Below are 15,490 nucleotides of genomic sequence, written 5' to 3' on the forward strand. Positions count from 1 at the left end.
CATTTTCAACTTAAATTATTCACTTAAAGTCAATTTTTAATGTGATTTAACTTAATTTTTACAGTGTATAAGCCTCCTTATACAAGAATATTGCTATACTCTAGTCTAGACCAGTGGTTCCCAACCTTGGAGTTTACAGGATGGAGGGGATCTAATGCTTCAAGGCCCAATAAAGATGCATAAAATGTTTCACTAATAACTTATATAAAAAATACTTAAAAAAAAAATAATATGCTTACAATGCCAAGATCCATATTGCAGCAAATCTTTATTTAACCTTGTGAAAACCTTCTGAACAAGTGAGGTAGACAAATTTTCCTCCGAAAGTAATAAAACGGTAGTTCTGTTTTCCCATTTTATTTTTTAGAGAAATAGCATCAGCCTTCAACTCTGTTACCCAAGTCATTGTAAGAAAATTGTGTGATTTATGAGAACTAGTTTGTCAATAATTACAAACCCAGTAAAGTACTGTTGATATAAGCTACATGTGCAACCCATTCTGAATGTTTTTGAGTGATTTTAATTCATATTCAAAACTTTAACCATAAATAATATGTTACATAATAGGCTATATAGCCCATACATAAAAAATAAAAAAATAAACATGCATGGGTAGTTAACCAATATTTTTTTAATTCTGTCATAATTTGTTAACTCCCAAGTTGTTCAAAACCTGTATAAATTTCAATTTTTCTGTGAACACAACTGAAGATTTTTTTTAAAAAATTAACCAAACAGATCTGGGACACCATTGACTACCATAATATTATCTTCTTCTACTCTGGAAGGGAATAGTGCCCCAGATCTGCTTGGTTACAAACATTATTCTAAATATTTACATTTGTGTACAGCAGAACAAAGACATTCATACAGGGTATGATGGCAGAATGTTTAATAAACTGCTTTGACCCTTGAACTCTACATTTGAGTATCAAGGACAATCCAACTGGCATACTTCAGATTCTGCAAAGGCAATGATTCAAGGCACAAAGCTGGAGATAATACCATTTGACGCAGATTACAGAGGGGTTAAATGCGAGTGATTAGCTGCTTTATCTGCACTGGGCGGCAGATTAACTGGCACTGCTAACACAGAACCAATTGCAGGGTGAAAGGGATGATCCGAATTAGCCAGGTTTTGGTGTTGGAAATGAGATTAAGTGAAGTGTGTCTTGCACTTCACAGATGTAGTTTTACGTGTAGCATTCCATCATTGTGTATGAGCGCATAAAAAAAGAGTACTGTATGTTTTGGTAGATAACAAGAAAGCTCCAATCCTTCCATTAAGAGCATTTGGGAGGAGCAAAGTTATCCCTATAAAAGAGGGATCATTTGGCAATAGTTTGAGGGAGGCTTCATCTCATGTTTAACAAAGAGAATATTTGGACTGATACAATTTAGATATTTTTATAATCTGCAGTAGCACAATCGGTTTAAGTTCTCATTGGAGTGGTTTTCATAATTGAGCGAGATGAGAAAAGTACAGTACGAGTTTCAAGAAGACTTCTTCATCCCCATTCCTTTAGATACCAACAATATCACAGCTTTAAGCCCTTTTTTGGTCCCTCAGGACCACTTGGGACACCATGCTGTATTTATGGCCATGGCTGCCTTTACGTTCTTCCTTTTCGTTGCTGGGACAGCAATCAACCTGCTAACCATTTTATGCACAGTTCAATTCAAGAAACTTAGATCTCATCTTAACTATATTCTCGTGAACCTTGCCATTGCCAACCTGCTGGTATCCTTTTTTGGCTCTTCATTAGCATGCTACTCCTTCTGGAACAAGTACTTTATCTTTGGGTCAACAGGATGTAAAATTGAGGGTTTCACTTCGACACTTGGAGGTAATATGCATCAACATTATTTTGAATGTGTCAGCCTGTTAAACATTTCAGATGACTTTCCAAACAAAGCTTTTGAATTAAAATAATAAGGGATTATTGCTTGTGTTGTTTAACTTTTCATTTCTTTGTCATTACTGTTTTGACAGGTATGGTGAGCTTGTGGTCTCTTTCTGTTGTGGCATTTGAAAGGTGGCTGGTTATTTGCAAACCCCTTGGAAACTTTTCCTTCAAGACCACTCATGCTATAATTGGCTGTATCATTCCTTGGATTTTCGGAAATATAGCCGCACTCCCTCCACTGTTTGGCTGGAGCCGGTAAGTTAGAAAAGTAGAATATAAACACATTTGGCACTAAAAATGGTTTCCCTGTCTCTAGAGAAACCGAGGAAACTGATAAAGTACTCAACAACCTTTTTTTTACAGTTCTTGTAAGGAATAATGAGAAATTGTTGCCATCAGCTTTACTGAGATCTTTTTAACAGGTACATACCTGAAGGCTTCCAATGCTCTTGTGGTCCTGATTGGTACACAACCGAAAACAAATACAACAATGAATCCTATGTCGCATTTTTGTTCTGCTTCTGCTTCGCGGTTCCTTTCAGCACCATTGTGTTCTGTTATGGTCAGCTACTCATCACACTTAAATCAGTAAGTGGAATTTATGATGCTCATTAAAAACTTGCCTGAAAATTAGAATTAGAAAAAGACCATTTAAAAAAAAAGGTTTTAAAATTTTTTGACAATGAAGTGGTGTAATTTAAACTTTTTCTTTTATTATTTTTAGTGCTGGGCAAAGATTAATCGCATACAAAATAAAAGTGATTTTTTGCATAATATATGTGCGTGTACTGTGTCCGATTATATTTAACCACATACACATTCATATATTCATTTCAGAATTGATTTATTTTTATATCAATTCTTTTATTTATATTTAATATAGATTATATAAATATATATAAACATGTAAATGTTTCTTAAATACATACATGAATGTGTGTGTATATATTTATACATAATAATTAGACACAGCACACACTCATATATTATACAAATAATCACTTTTATTTTGTATGCGATTAATCGCGATTAATCTTAGCCAAGCACTTATAATTTTTTTAAAAATTAAAGAAATTTATTAAAGAAAATTAAACAAAACCCCTTAGCACAGTGGTTTTCAAACTGCGGGCCGCAAGAAGGTGCCAGGGGGGCCCAGTTTTATGACATTTTATGGAATACATTAAGTTATCATGAATTCTGTGTAATTAAACCTAAAAAAACAAGGCTACTAACCAAAAGTACTACTTTTTTGTATAATTTAATGTTTTTTTTTATTAAAATGTTGAGTTTTAGAACGTTTTTTGTCAAATTTTCTTTGGGGGGCCGCGAAGGAATGCACCGTACACAAGGGGGGCCACACGCTGAAAAAGTTTGGGAACCACTGGCTTAGATCATCCTCATACACTCTTTAAAATAAAGCGACTACAAAAGCTGCTTTACACTGAGGCCATAGGGTTCCCAAAGAACCATTCAGTCAAAGGTTCTTTAAAAACGTTTCTTTCTTACCTTAATGAACCTTTTTGCACTACACAGCAACAACATTGTAGAGTTAAAATGTCAATGTTAAACATTTCTGAGTTAAATTCAACAACTAAAGAGTAAATTGAACATATTTAGAGTAAATTGTTGTTCAGGGAGTTAATCATGCCAGTTTTAACCCAACTCCTTACCGTGGGTTCACACCAGCCGCGTTTGAGGTGTCAAATTCGCGTCTACCACGCCTAGTTTGCCGCTTGAACATTTTGAGTTTACTTGCTTCATTTGCGTGTGAAAGCCGCGCTTGAAATTCTAGTCATTGACACATTCACGCGGATATTTGCGTCATGGGAGGGGCCTCTGTGATCTCTGCTTGATTTCTGTAATCACGTCCTGCTAGAGCAAGCTCCTGATTGGTTAACGTTGGCACATTTTTCCACCAAATTTCAAATTATTCAACTCATCCGTTTTGCAGTGGCAATGCTCAATTTGAGCCATTCGCGCAACCTAGACGCACGAATGAGGAGGAATCGTGTCTACCACGCTGCGCTAAACGCCTCATTCGCGCTGCAAGACCTCCAGACATGCTTGAACGCATCTTCACATTGACTTGACATTGAAATCACTCGTGCTTGACGCCTCTACCACGGCTGGTGTAAACGCAGCATTAGAGATGCAATTACACTCCGCCCACACATTTCAGTCTTCCATTTCCAAGAGTCCTGCAGATTGAATGGTAACTAAAAAAAAAGCTCTTGTAATGCAATCTGTAACTTTATCTCTTTTTGAAACCTAAAATTGCATTTTACATCTTGTAGAGTTTGTTGGCTGTTTCATTTAAAGTCACCATCATTGCGATCAGTGTTTGCATATCATAAGCTCATTTGCATTTTAAGGGACACACCCAAAACTGGCACATTTTAAGTGTCAATTTTAACATGCTATAATAAATTATCTGTGGGGTATTTTAAGCTTAAACTTCAGGGAACATCAAAGACTTATTTTACATCTTTAAAAAAATCTCATAATATGACCCCTTTAACACTTTTGTAAGTCAAAGAAACTCTGGCCTAGTGTTAAAAATTTAACTCTTGAAAGTGTTCATTTAACTCTGATAAGTGTGGAGCTATAAACTCTGAAAATGTTTTAAAAATAAACTCTTGGAGAGTTCATTTAACACTGGACTTTTTGCTGTGTACAAAGATCAAAGGTTTTTCAGATCTTAAAGTTTTTTTTAAGAGTGTAACCCAAAATTAACTGATAAAATGCTAGTTATTTATTATATTGATCACTGATTTATTGGTCTTCAAATACTTTGTAATACACATTGCCAATGATACATCCAGCAGATGGAGATGTCAGACTATGCAGTCTTGGCCGGCGGACACATTGTCAGTTGTTTATATCCCCTTTGTGTCCACTAGGCGGCCAAAGCTCAAGCAGATTCAGCTTCGACCCAGAAGGCCGAGCGGGAGGTGACAAAGATGGTGGTGGTGATGGTGTTTGGCTTCTTGGTTTGCTGGGGACCGTATGCAAGCTTTGCTGTTTGGACAGTTTACCATCGGGGTGAACCATTTGACCTGAGATTGGCAACCATACCAAGCTGCTTATCAAAAGCCTCTACAGTGTACAATCCTGTCATCTATGTTTTAATGAACAAACAGGTATGGTGTTTAAAACTGGAATTTAAACTGAAGCTTGCCGCTACAGGTCTGAAACAAATGGTCCCAAGCTGTCACTGGGGCAGTACCATTAGGTATAGATATATGTACCTTTGAGGCACTATTATGAACTCTTTTGGTGCAAATGTGAACTTTTTGATAGGGTACCACCCCAGTGACAGCTAGGGACAATGTATCATGTCTTATTCACACTTATACCAAGTCTTATTCACACACATAAACTAAATTCATTTGAGTAATATGCACTTACTTTCTTTTTTTGTTTTTCTTTAAATAAACAGTTTCGTGCCTGTATGATAAAGATGGTCTTTGGCAAGAATATTGAAGAAGATGAGTCATCTACTTCATCTCAAGTCACCCAGGTCTCCTCTGTTGCACCAGAGAAATAAACCTATTCTACGTAACCTTATCATCTGGACATGACCACTCTGGCAATAAAAATATTTTTAAAATGATTGTAAATAATAAACATAGAGCCGGTTGTAATTTTTGATTTTAATGTCAATTTTTTTTTCATTGGCTTGCTTTACAAGTATAATGAGTAGGCAATCATAAAAATATCCTTAAAAATAATGTACAATAAATGCAAAGAAAGAATAAATTGTGTTGTTAATTTGATCAATAAAAGAGTAGCAAACATAACTATTTACATAACAAACATTTTCTTTTAATGTGTCAAGCAGATCATTGTGATGTAGTGAGCGCATCATAAAAATTGTGTTATATATTGCAATTAAGTCTGTAGACCTTCACAGCAATATGATGATGAAGATGTGTCCAGGAATCACTCTAAAAAATAAAGAAAAACAATGAGTATGCAAAACAGATGTGCATTAAACCGCTAGACATAATATTGAGCTTTTATGGAAAGTGGGTTTCAATTGCTTTTTAGAAATCTGACACTAATCTTGTTGGTCATGTAAATGATGCTCTTTGCTCACCTTTACTTCTTTTACACCCCCAAATAAATAATTCACTTTCAAACCAAGGAAAAGAGAGAAAATATTTAGCTTTTCTACTTTCCAAACCAACAAAACACAATACAGAAACACAAACCAGATATAATCTTAATAGAAATTAAACCACAAAATGATGTTAGAGTAACAAAGAGCATGAAGGCAAACTTTTGCTCATGTTAAATTGACATCAGTTTTATGGATTAATTCCATTCAGATCATAAATTAAACGCTTAGTACAAAATACCGTGAAAATACAGTTGTCCAAAGTCGTGTGAGACCAAACTGTGCTATTATCTTGAGCTTTCGTTGAAAATTCAGGTGTATATCCGAGTTCTGCTAGTAGTGAACTTTTTCCAAGCATGAATAGTTCAGAACTAGCGGAACTCCAGACATACGACTGACTGAGCACTTCCCAAAACACCTGCTGACTCTTTCTGATCCACCTGTTTCTGAAAAACATCCTTTACAGCTACATGTCTATATATGTTGGTGATCTACACTGTAACATGTAAAGAGCCTCTCAGTTCAACCAAAGCATAAATAATCATTCCAGCAATTTAATATTATTGAAATAAAAAATACTTTTTTACTTTAGAAAGCTCAAAATTAACAAATACCTGCTTTAAATAAACACAAACATGAATATAAGTATTTATAATTAGTTGAAATGTGAAATCTAAAGGAAACAACTGATAAAAAAGAATAGATAAAAAGTGCACAGACTTCCCTTTTTCTTGTTGGCTTCGTCTTCATCTCGGTTTGGTCTCTTCATAATGTTCACTTCTTGCTCCACTTTGCTACAATAGACGAGAGAAGCTCAAGTTCGACAAAGCGTCTATCGTCAGAAACAGAGAGAGATTAAAACTGACCTCATCAAGATTTTAAGATAAACCCTACTTTCCCTAAAGTGAACCATCAATCCATAGGGATTAAGAAGGTTTGGGCCACATCCTTGTCAATGCTAATTAGGATCTTGCGTTGGGGGCCCTGGGTACCCCGGTTGTCCCAATAAGCTGATTTGCTCTCAGACTTTAACCTACATGTCTGACATGCAGTCACCCCATACATAACATTTGTGACACACATACATACAGTATGTGACCCTGGACCACCAAACCAGTCGCACGGGTATATTTGTAGCAATAGCCAACAATACATCAAAATATTGATTTTTTTTATGCCAAAAATTATTAGGATATTAAGTAAAGCTCATGCTCCATAAAGATATTTAGTACAGAAATCATCCACAATTTCTTTCACCCTATAATCACCACAGGCTTCAATGTACCAAATGGGCATGGATGTTTTGGTTTGCCTGTGATGTCATCAACAATCCTAGGAAGCATCAGTAGCTTACGGTAGGTTTTCGGTAAGCTTAATAAGCCATTGCTGTTCATCATGCCAGTTTTGACCGCATCAATAATCTCCCTTATGCCAAGGCATCACCTTTTTTGGAGTACACTTTTTTTGTCAAAATGTGTGCCCCAGCTGTCACTGGGGTGATACTCTTTCAAAACGTACACATTTGTACCTAAAAAGTTATTAGTAGCACCTCAGAGGTACATATTGTTACCAATTAGTACGTCAAAGGTATATATTGGTACCACATGTATAGATATCTGTACCTAATGGTGCATATTAGGACCTTTTTTAAAGGGTACTGCCATAGTGACAGCTGGGGAACATATTTTTCTGATGATGAATAAAAGCATGTTGAACATATCATGAAAATCTGAGTTTTTCCATGTTTAAGTGCTATAAATGGTTTCTCAGTGCTTCTATCAACCTATAAAATGTGAGCTTCTGCAAGCTTCTGAAAAAATAGGTAATTAAAATGTGTGATGTCAGAGTGACATCATACACTCATTTAAGACCACAAAGTAAGTGATCTTAATTTCTCATTTCCAGATCCCTTTGAGGGACCCAACTATCACATAGCCCTTTAATGGGTGTACAATATCTCGACAGTCTGGATGTTCTCCGTAGTTGTTGCTTTAGTCTTCACCAATGGCCTGGTGCTGGTGGCCACAGCCAAATTTAAAAAGCTATGCCACCCTCTAAACTGGATCTTGGTCAACCTAGCTGATCTTGGAGAGACTCTTTTTGCCAGAACCATCCGTGTCATCAGCTAGATCTTTGGCTACTTTATCCTCGGACATCCCATGTGTGTTTTTGAAGGCTGTACTGTTTCTGTATGTGGTCAGTTAAAAGAAAACACCAGTTTTTTATATTTAACTATGTTCTTACCTCAACTTTCATTCATTCCTTAAGATCCAAACAGGGATGAATTTAGAATCCACCAAACACTTCCATGTTTCCCTATTTAAAGACTGTTACATGAGTAGTTACACTAGTAAGTATGGTGGCACAAAATAAAACACGGTTACTGCGCACTTTGACCTTGGTGCGCAGTAACATCATCCCTCCTGACTACTTCCCCTCTCGCTCAAACTTCCGTCAATATTACAGTCCTTTGAATTATTAAAAAAATTATGCACACCCGCGGTGTAACCGCATTACCACCTTGGCTGTGCATTTTTTTCAAATAATTAAATGGCCCGTCATCAATTATTCCTTACATAATTTAAAGGGCCGGAGTTAATTATTCCCCTTGTACCACGGTTACCACAGACATTGCTCTGGTGGTCATTTTAAGACATTTGACAGGTCCGGTGTGTGTTTATTGAAAGATAATGGAACATTTCTTAACCAATCAGAATAGACCATTCAGCAGCCCCATGGTATAACAGTAAATTATTCATAATTACATGCAATTTACCCTAAACCAAACCCTAACCTTTTCAAAAGTGTACCAACATTCACTTTTACACACTTTTCCCAAAATGCCAAATTTCCCTCAACAGAAAGAACATATAAGGACAGTGTGATTAAACCCCTTGGATCCACTTATTACATTTCAGTAAGTTTCATTGCACTAGACAGGATTTGAAGCTTAAAAGTCACTTGAAAGTCTACAAATTAGAAGAGCAAGTCAATTGCAATTTCTTCATTTAAGCCTGAGGTGGCTAAGCAATATCCACTAGAACATGACACTAAAAGAACTTCTTATCTAAGGAAGATTAACCTCAAATCGAGGTCTTACCTTTTGACACTGAGTGTCTATTTGACCCATGCGTCTGTGCACAAGCGTATGCTTTCATCCTGTATCTTTTTAGGAAGGTCTTTGCATCCTTTGTTGTTAGGGGGCGTCCGGCGTACCTCCCAGTTAACCTTAATTTGTTTCACGTCATTTAGTTACAGTGCTAATCTTTATGACGATGAGCTGGTATAAAATGCCTCTGACCCTGTCTGTCAGTTTGTTGGTTGCAATCTCAACCACAAACAGAAGATCAGAAGCAAAGTAGGGGCCAACCACCAACTTAGGGAGAACAGAATCCAGTGACAGGTATAAGCTGATTTTATACATTCATTTAATTTGATATGTGTTTTTGTGAATAGGTGATGACAGTTTTTTTTTCAAATTCATGTATCCGCTAAGGTTAAATAATGGAGTGGGGAAATGCAGTATTTGCTGCCAGGCGACGAGATGACGACACGACAAGGGACTCTATTTTCACCTACACCAACAGCAATAACACAAGGGGTTAGAAAAGATTTTTAAGAACTTTGCTAGATAAGGCCAATATTATTTAAACTATGAATTCTTCAGTAACATTTCTATAACTATTCACAGGTCCTTTTGAGGGGCCCAACTATCACATCGCCCCTCGATGGGTGTACAATATCTCGACATGCTGGATGTTTTTCGTAGTCGTTGCTTCTGTCTTCACCAATGGCCTGGTGCTGGTGGCCACAGCCAAATTCAAAAAGCTACGCCACCCTCTCAACTGGATCTTGGTCAACCTCGCTATAGCTGATCTTGGAGAGACGCTTTTTGCCAGCACCATCAGTGTCACCAACCAGATCTTCGGCTACTTTATTCTCGGACATCCCATGTGTGTTTTTGAAGGCTTTACTGTCGCTACATGTGGTAGGTTAAGCGTACTATCATCATTGACAAAGCATAGTCAATTAGATAACAACTAGAGATGAAATAATCGCAAAGTTCAATGCTTATATGCGTATATTTGGAAATGTCTATACATATACCAATAATCAACAGGTATTGCTGGTCTGTGGTCTTTGACTGTAATCTCATGGGAGAGATGGGTTGTTGTCTGCAAACCATTTGGAAATGTTAAGTTCGATGCAAAATGGGCATCTGCTGGAATTATTTTCTCCTGGGTTTGGTCCGCTTTCTGGTGTGCACCCCCCATCTTTGGGTGGAGCAGGTACAATCATTTCAACTCGCTGTCTCTTAATTTGAATAATAAAGACAAGCAATGATATTTTTTATTAATACAAGTACACATTTTTTTCTCATTTAAAATTAGTGTAAAGTCATTTCAGATTTTTTTTTCTGAACACATTATAAATGTTACAATTAGATTGCTGAAGCACATTACAAAGACCGTAAGATTTTATTTAAATTTGGCAGGGTGGTTAAGGGGACACTTCCCTTTTTTTGAAAATATACTCATTTTTCAGCTCCCCTAGAGTTAAACTTTTGATTTTTACCATTTTAGAATCCATTTAGCTGATCTCCGGGTCTGGCTCTAGGGTGGCCATTCGTGCCAGTTCCGGCGGACACGTCCCGAACATGTTTTCGGGTGCGTTCTCCGGAAGTCGCGTTGCTCGACCGCATACGTCATAGAGGTTTTCACATTTCAGTTAAAATACATTCGAAAATTAAGATTTATTTCTTTTAAGACATACAATCATTGTAGTTTCAAACTTACTTTGATATGTAACGGTTGCTTTTCTGAAATTAAACTCCGAAATATTAAACCTTGATGACGTATGCGGTCGACCAACGCGACTTCCGGAGAACGAACCCGAAAACCTGTTCGGGACGTGTCCGGCGGAACTGGCATGAATGGCCACCCTATCTGGCTCTGCCACTTTTAGCATAGCTTAGCACAATCCATTGAATCTGATTAGACCATTAGCATCGCGCTCAAAAATAGTGGAAGAGTTTCCATATTTTTCCAATTTAAAACTTGACTCTTCTGTTGTGAGATCGTGTACTAAGACGACAGAAAATTAAAAGTTGCGGTTTCTAGGGAGATATGGCTAGGAACTATACTTTCATTCTGGCGTAATAATCAAGGACTTTGCTATGGCTGCAGGAAAGGGGAAATTGGGTGAAACTTCTGGTGAGGCGGTGGAAGTAGTATATCAATGGTATTTTGTGCGAACAGGTTAGGTGTTTTTCTGACAATTTTTTACTATTTAGAGTCGCAAACCTTTATGAGAGATGGCATTACGGAGCTCAGGGACAAAAAGTGCTGTTCGTGGTTGTACATATAACCGGAATAAACTAAGTCAGTGGCTTAAACGTGAGTGTTTTGAACATAAGCCTAAAACTAAATTAGAGTGTTCCTGCCAATGACTGTACAGTTTCCAACAACTCACAAAAGACGATCGACGAATCAAAAAGAATATGGCTGAAGAACTTAAAGGAACAGTATGTAGGATTGTGGCCAAAACTGGTATTGCAATCACAAAACTTGTGGCTAAAACTGGTACTGCAATCACACAACTGGTGGCCAATACCTAAAATGACAACATAAACATCAGTTGACGGCTGCAACTCCATTTTAAATGACAATATCCTGGCCAGACCACTGTTGTGAGTGATATAAGTATTTGAAATAAAAATGATTTCTTAATGTCTAGTGACATATCAGGGCCATTTCATGATTAATTGATATAAATTTCGTACATACTGTTCCTTTAAGCTTAAAAACACCCCCAAACACTTGTTTGTGTGCTCATTTCACTTCGTGGATAAGAAGCCAAACACGTACCCAACTATCTACTGCCGAGGGTACTGTTATTTCACCCTTTTTTATTTCGTTGAGGTTGTGTTCCCACGTCGTTAGACTTAGCAAGTTTGGATCGCTATAAATTTAGACTATCAAATAATAAATTAATGAGTGTCACGTCCCGCTATGCGTCCCGCTTGTTTACTTCGAACCGGAAGACGCGCCCACTTTTGACGTTGGAAACTTGTGGATAGTCCTAGCAATATCTGCCTAGAAAATCGCAACTTTTAATTTTCTGTCGGTCTTAGTACACGATGTAACTACAATTAAAAAGTAAAATTTCTCTTTGGTTATTTTTGAGCGCAATGGTAAATGATCAGATTTAATGGATTATGCTAAGCTATGCTAAAAGTGGTAGCTCCAAACCTAGAGATCGGCTGAATGGATTCCAAAACGGTAAAATCAAATATTTAACTCTAGTGGAGCTGGAAAATGAGGATATTTTCAAAAAAGTGGAGTGTCCCTTTAATAACAATTTTTTCTGTGGTATAACAAACTACATCAGACTATACATGGGCTTTCGGCATAAATGTAGACAGAAGATAAACGTGCCTTCTAATATCCATTCTTGTCTCACAGATACTGGCCTCATGGTCTGAAGACCTCATGTGGTCCTGATGTCTTCAGTGGAAATGAGGACCCTGGTGTTAGGTCCTACATGATTACACTGATGATCACTTGCTGTATTATCCCACTGGGCATCATCATTCTCTGCTACATCGCTGTCTGGCTGGCCATTCGTAGTGTAAGTTAACACATGGGTTTTGCTAGCATATCAATTTCTAATAGTTCATAAAAAAGGCATTAAGAACAGGCATTGCATTTTTCTCCCAACAGGTCGCTCAGCAGCAGAAAGACTCAGAGTCTACACAGAAAGCTGAGAAGGAAGTGTCCAGAATGGTGGTTGTAATGATCGTGGCCTACTGTGTTTGCTGGGGACCTTACACGTTCTTTGTCTGCTTTGGAGCAGCAAACCCGGGCTATGCCTTCCACCCACTGGCAGCAGCTATGCCTGCTTACTTTGCCAAGAGCGCTACCATCTACAACCCCATCATTTATGTCTTCATGAACCGACAGGTGAAGTTGCTTTCTACACACATAATCAAACAGTTGCTGTATGTTCAAGGTTTTATATATATATAAAAATAACAAATGTTTTTGCTTTGTTTCGCAGTTCCGTGTATGCATCATGCAGCTCTTTGGAAAGAAAGTTGATGATGGATCTGAGGTGTCCACATCCAAAACAGAAGTGTCTTCTGTGGCTCCTGCATAAACCTTTTTTTGACATTTATGGCTTCAATTCAAGGAAAGGACAGAGAAAACTATTTCAGAGAACTGGACTTGCAATTGTGTCAAATCTACATACAGTATGTAGCTAAAATGCTTTAAAAAAAAATTCTGTCCTGGGAAATGTTGAACTCTGACTGAACACCATTTGGTAAAACTTGAAGAGTTTATTTTTTTCAATCTATTCATGAGAACGTTTAACTAAAGTTTTTCATGAAATATCGCAAAATATGCTGACACAATTCAAAAAGAGTTCAATGAACAATGTATAAAGTAGTATTTAACTCACAAAGCTTTGTTTTGTAGATGCATTTGCAAATGTAAAAAAATGAAAAAAATAAATTTTTATGTTATATTGTTTTATGATGTAAATTAAACCATGCAGCAAAATGATGTGTTTGGTCTTTTCTATTTACATTTTAAAACTCATTTACAAATTGTGAGTTTTACTATCTATTTTACATATCTTAATTCATTACTTTATGTAAATGACCGGCACTGTTTCTTCCTCTTTATGGAAAGTTCCAGACTTTTTTTTAAAACAACTGCACTTGTAGGGGTTTTAGTGCAAAGTTTTAAAGTGTGCTTGTTATTTTAACATGATTTTTACATTTTTTAAAATTGGGTATTAGTTGATGCAATTGTTTACTGGGTATATACAGTGTATTTAAATGGGATATATTTTTGTGCATGTAAGCTTACACAGGTGGGTAAAGTCGGGACTTTTGCTGGGAGGCTTAAACTGCAGAACTCATTAGGTTAAAACACTGTGCACCTGTGTGTGTAAGTGCATTTGCGGAGTGCAGAGGAAAGAAGGTATTATCATTAAATGCCATGGCATACACAAAGCCATCGGTACATGTTTTGAAAGGATTTCATGTGCCATGTGCCTCTAAAGCCCAGAATACACTGCAGGATTTTTGCCTCCTTTAAGATCATTACCTTATCACACTGTGGGACATAGATAGTTTAAACTCGGGTACGACAGGCATGTAGGCAAAACTTTGCAATTACACAGAATAAGAGTATTCATTGATGTATTTCATGTATTTTTATAGGATTTTTTATCCCACAATTTTACATGACATGGCTACTGCTAGTGATTTACTTCTCCTTTGAGTGGCAAAACATTCAACAAAATGTCTGGCTGTTCTAGCAGTGGCCACGAAAATATATATTATTAGCAAAAATCTAATTTAGTTGTACTTGATAGTGACCCTAGCAGCTTGTCAACCCACCTGTGGTCAGTGGACGTTGGCATGGACGATCCATTTACTTCTCCTTTCGGTGTTTCTTGGCAGTCTGTTGGTACAGTCTATCGCTTAACAGCCGTTTCCCATGTAGACCCGTTTCCCCCGTGTTTTCGCTGATTTCACACTGTACACAAGTGCTGCCGCTCTGTCTTTTGCCACTCAGTGGGCGTAACCGCAGTCACTTTCGTCGAAGGTGACGTCACGTGCATACCCTCTATACCAGTACGCAGGTCGTAGCAGCAAACACACTGTGTGGGTGTGTCCTTTTAAATGCAAATGAGCTGATCTCTGCACTAAATGGCTGTGCCGTGGTTGGATAGGGCAGATTAAAGGTGCAGTGTGTAATTTTTAGAAGGATCTCTTGACAAAAATGCAAAATAATATACAAAACTATATTATCAGGGGTGTATAAAGACCTTTTTATAATGAACCGTTATGTTTTATTACCTTAGAATGAGACGTTTTTATACACATACACAGAGGGTCCCCTTACATGGAGGTCGCCATTTTGAGCTGGCATTTTTCTACAGAAACCCTTAACGGAAATTTTTTTTTTACTAAGTGGTCTCCAACGATGACATGTTTTACGGGTGGCGGCTACTGTAGCTTCTCTATGCGTTTTAAAAGCGAGGGCTGAGCAGTGGACTGAGCCGTTGGTTGCAATTTGCAACCTCGCCGCTAGGTGCTGCTTAAATTTACACACTGCACCTTTAAGGGGCAGTATTATCCCCTTCTGACATCACAAGGGGAGCCAAATTTTAATGACCCATTTTTGACATGCTTGCAGAGAATTTACCAAAACTAAGTTGGTTGTTTTTTCACGTTTTCTTGGTTGATAGAAGCACTTTTGCCATGTTTAAGTGCTATAATTGCCCCCCCCCCCATTATAGCACTTAAACATGAAAAGACAGATTTTCATGATATGTTTTTCAGTTTTCGACATGGGATAAGTGTTCAGGGGACATGCATATTAATCCATTTTAATAAAAACTTAAAAAATCTGAAACAATTAAAATCTGTGTTTACTTTGTTGTCATG

At 37.2% G+C, this 15,490-nt stretch overlaps 2 protein-coding genes across 2 annotated transcripts; both read left to right on the forward strand.

Annotated features, from left to right (window-relative positions):
* The first annotated feature begins 1,441 nt into the window (after positions 1 to 1,441).
* opn1sw2 (opsin 1 (cone pigments), short-wave-sensitive 2) lies at positions 1,442 to 5,553 on the forward strand. The gene is made up of 5 exons (XM_055183284.2): positions 1,442 to 1,847; positions 1,994 to 2,162; positions 2,330 to 2,495; positions 4,808 to 5,047; positions 5,347 to 5,553. The coding sequence occupies exons 1-5, from the start codon at positions 1,472 to 1,474 to the stop codon at positions 5,452 to 5,454; spliced, it is 1,059 nt and encodes a 352-aa protein (XP_055039259.1). The 5' UTR covers positions 1,442 to 1,471; the 3' UTR covers positions 5,455 to 5,553.
* Positions 5,554 to 9,279: 3,726 nt separating this feature from the next.
* On the forward strand, positions 9,280 to 13,592 carry opn1lw2 (opsin 1 (cone pigments), long-wave-sensitive, 2). The gene is made up of 7 exons (XM_055184483.2): positions 9,280 to 9,430; positions 9,524 to 9,628; positions 9,719 to 10,015; positions 10,148 to 10,316; positions 12,492 to 12,657; positions 12,750 to 12,989; positions 13,087 to 13,592. Exons 2-7 carry the CDS (start codon positions 9,532 to 9,534, stop codon positions 13,183 to 13,185), a joined length of 1,068 nt encoding a protein of 355 aa, XP_055040458.1. The 5' UTR covers positions 9,280 to 9,430; positions 9,524 to 9,531; the 3' UTR covers positions 13,186 to 13,592.
* The last annotated feature ends 1,898 nt before the right edge of the window (positions 13,593 to 15,490 follow it).

The sequence above is a fragment of the Misgurnus anguillicaudatus genome, chromosome 14, assembly GCF_027580225.2.
Source record: "Misgurnus anguillicaudatus chromosome 14, ASM2758022v2, whole genome shotgun sequence".
Taxonomy (NCBI): Eukaryota; Metazoa; Chordata; class Actinopteri; order Cypriniformes; family Cobitidae; genus Misgurnus; species Misgurnus anguillicaudatus.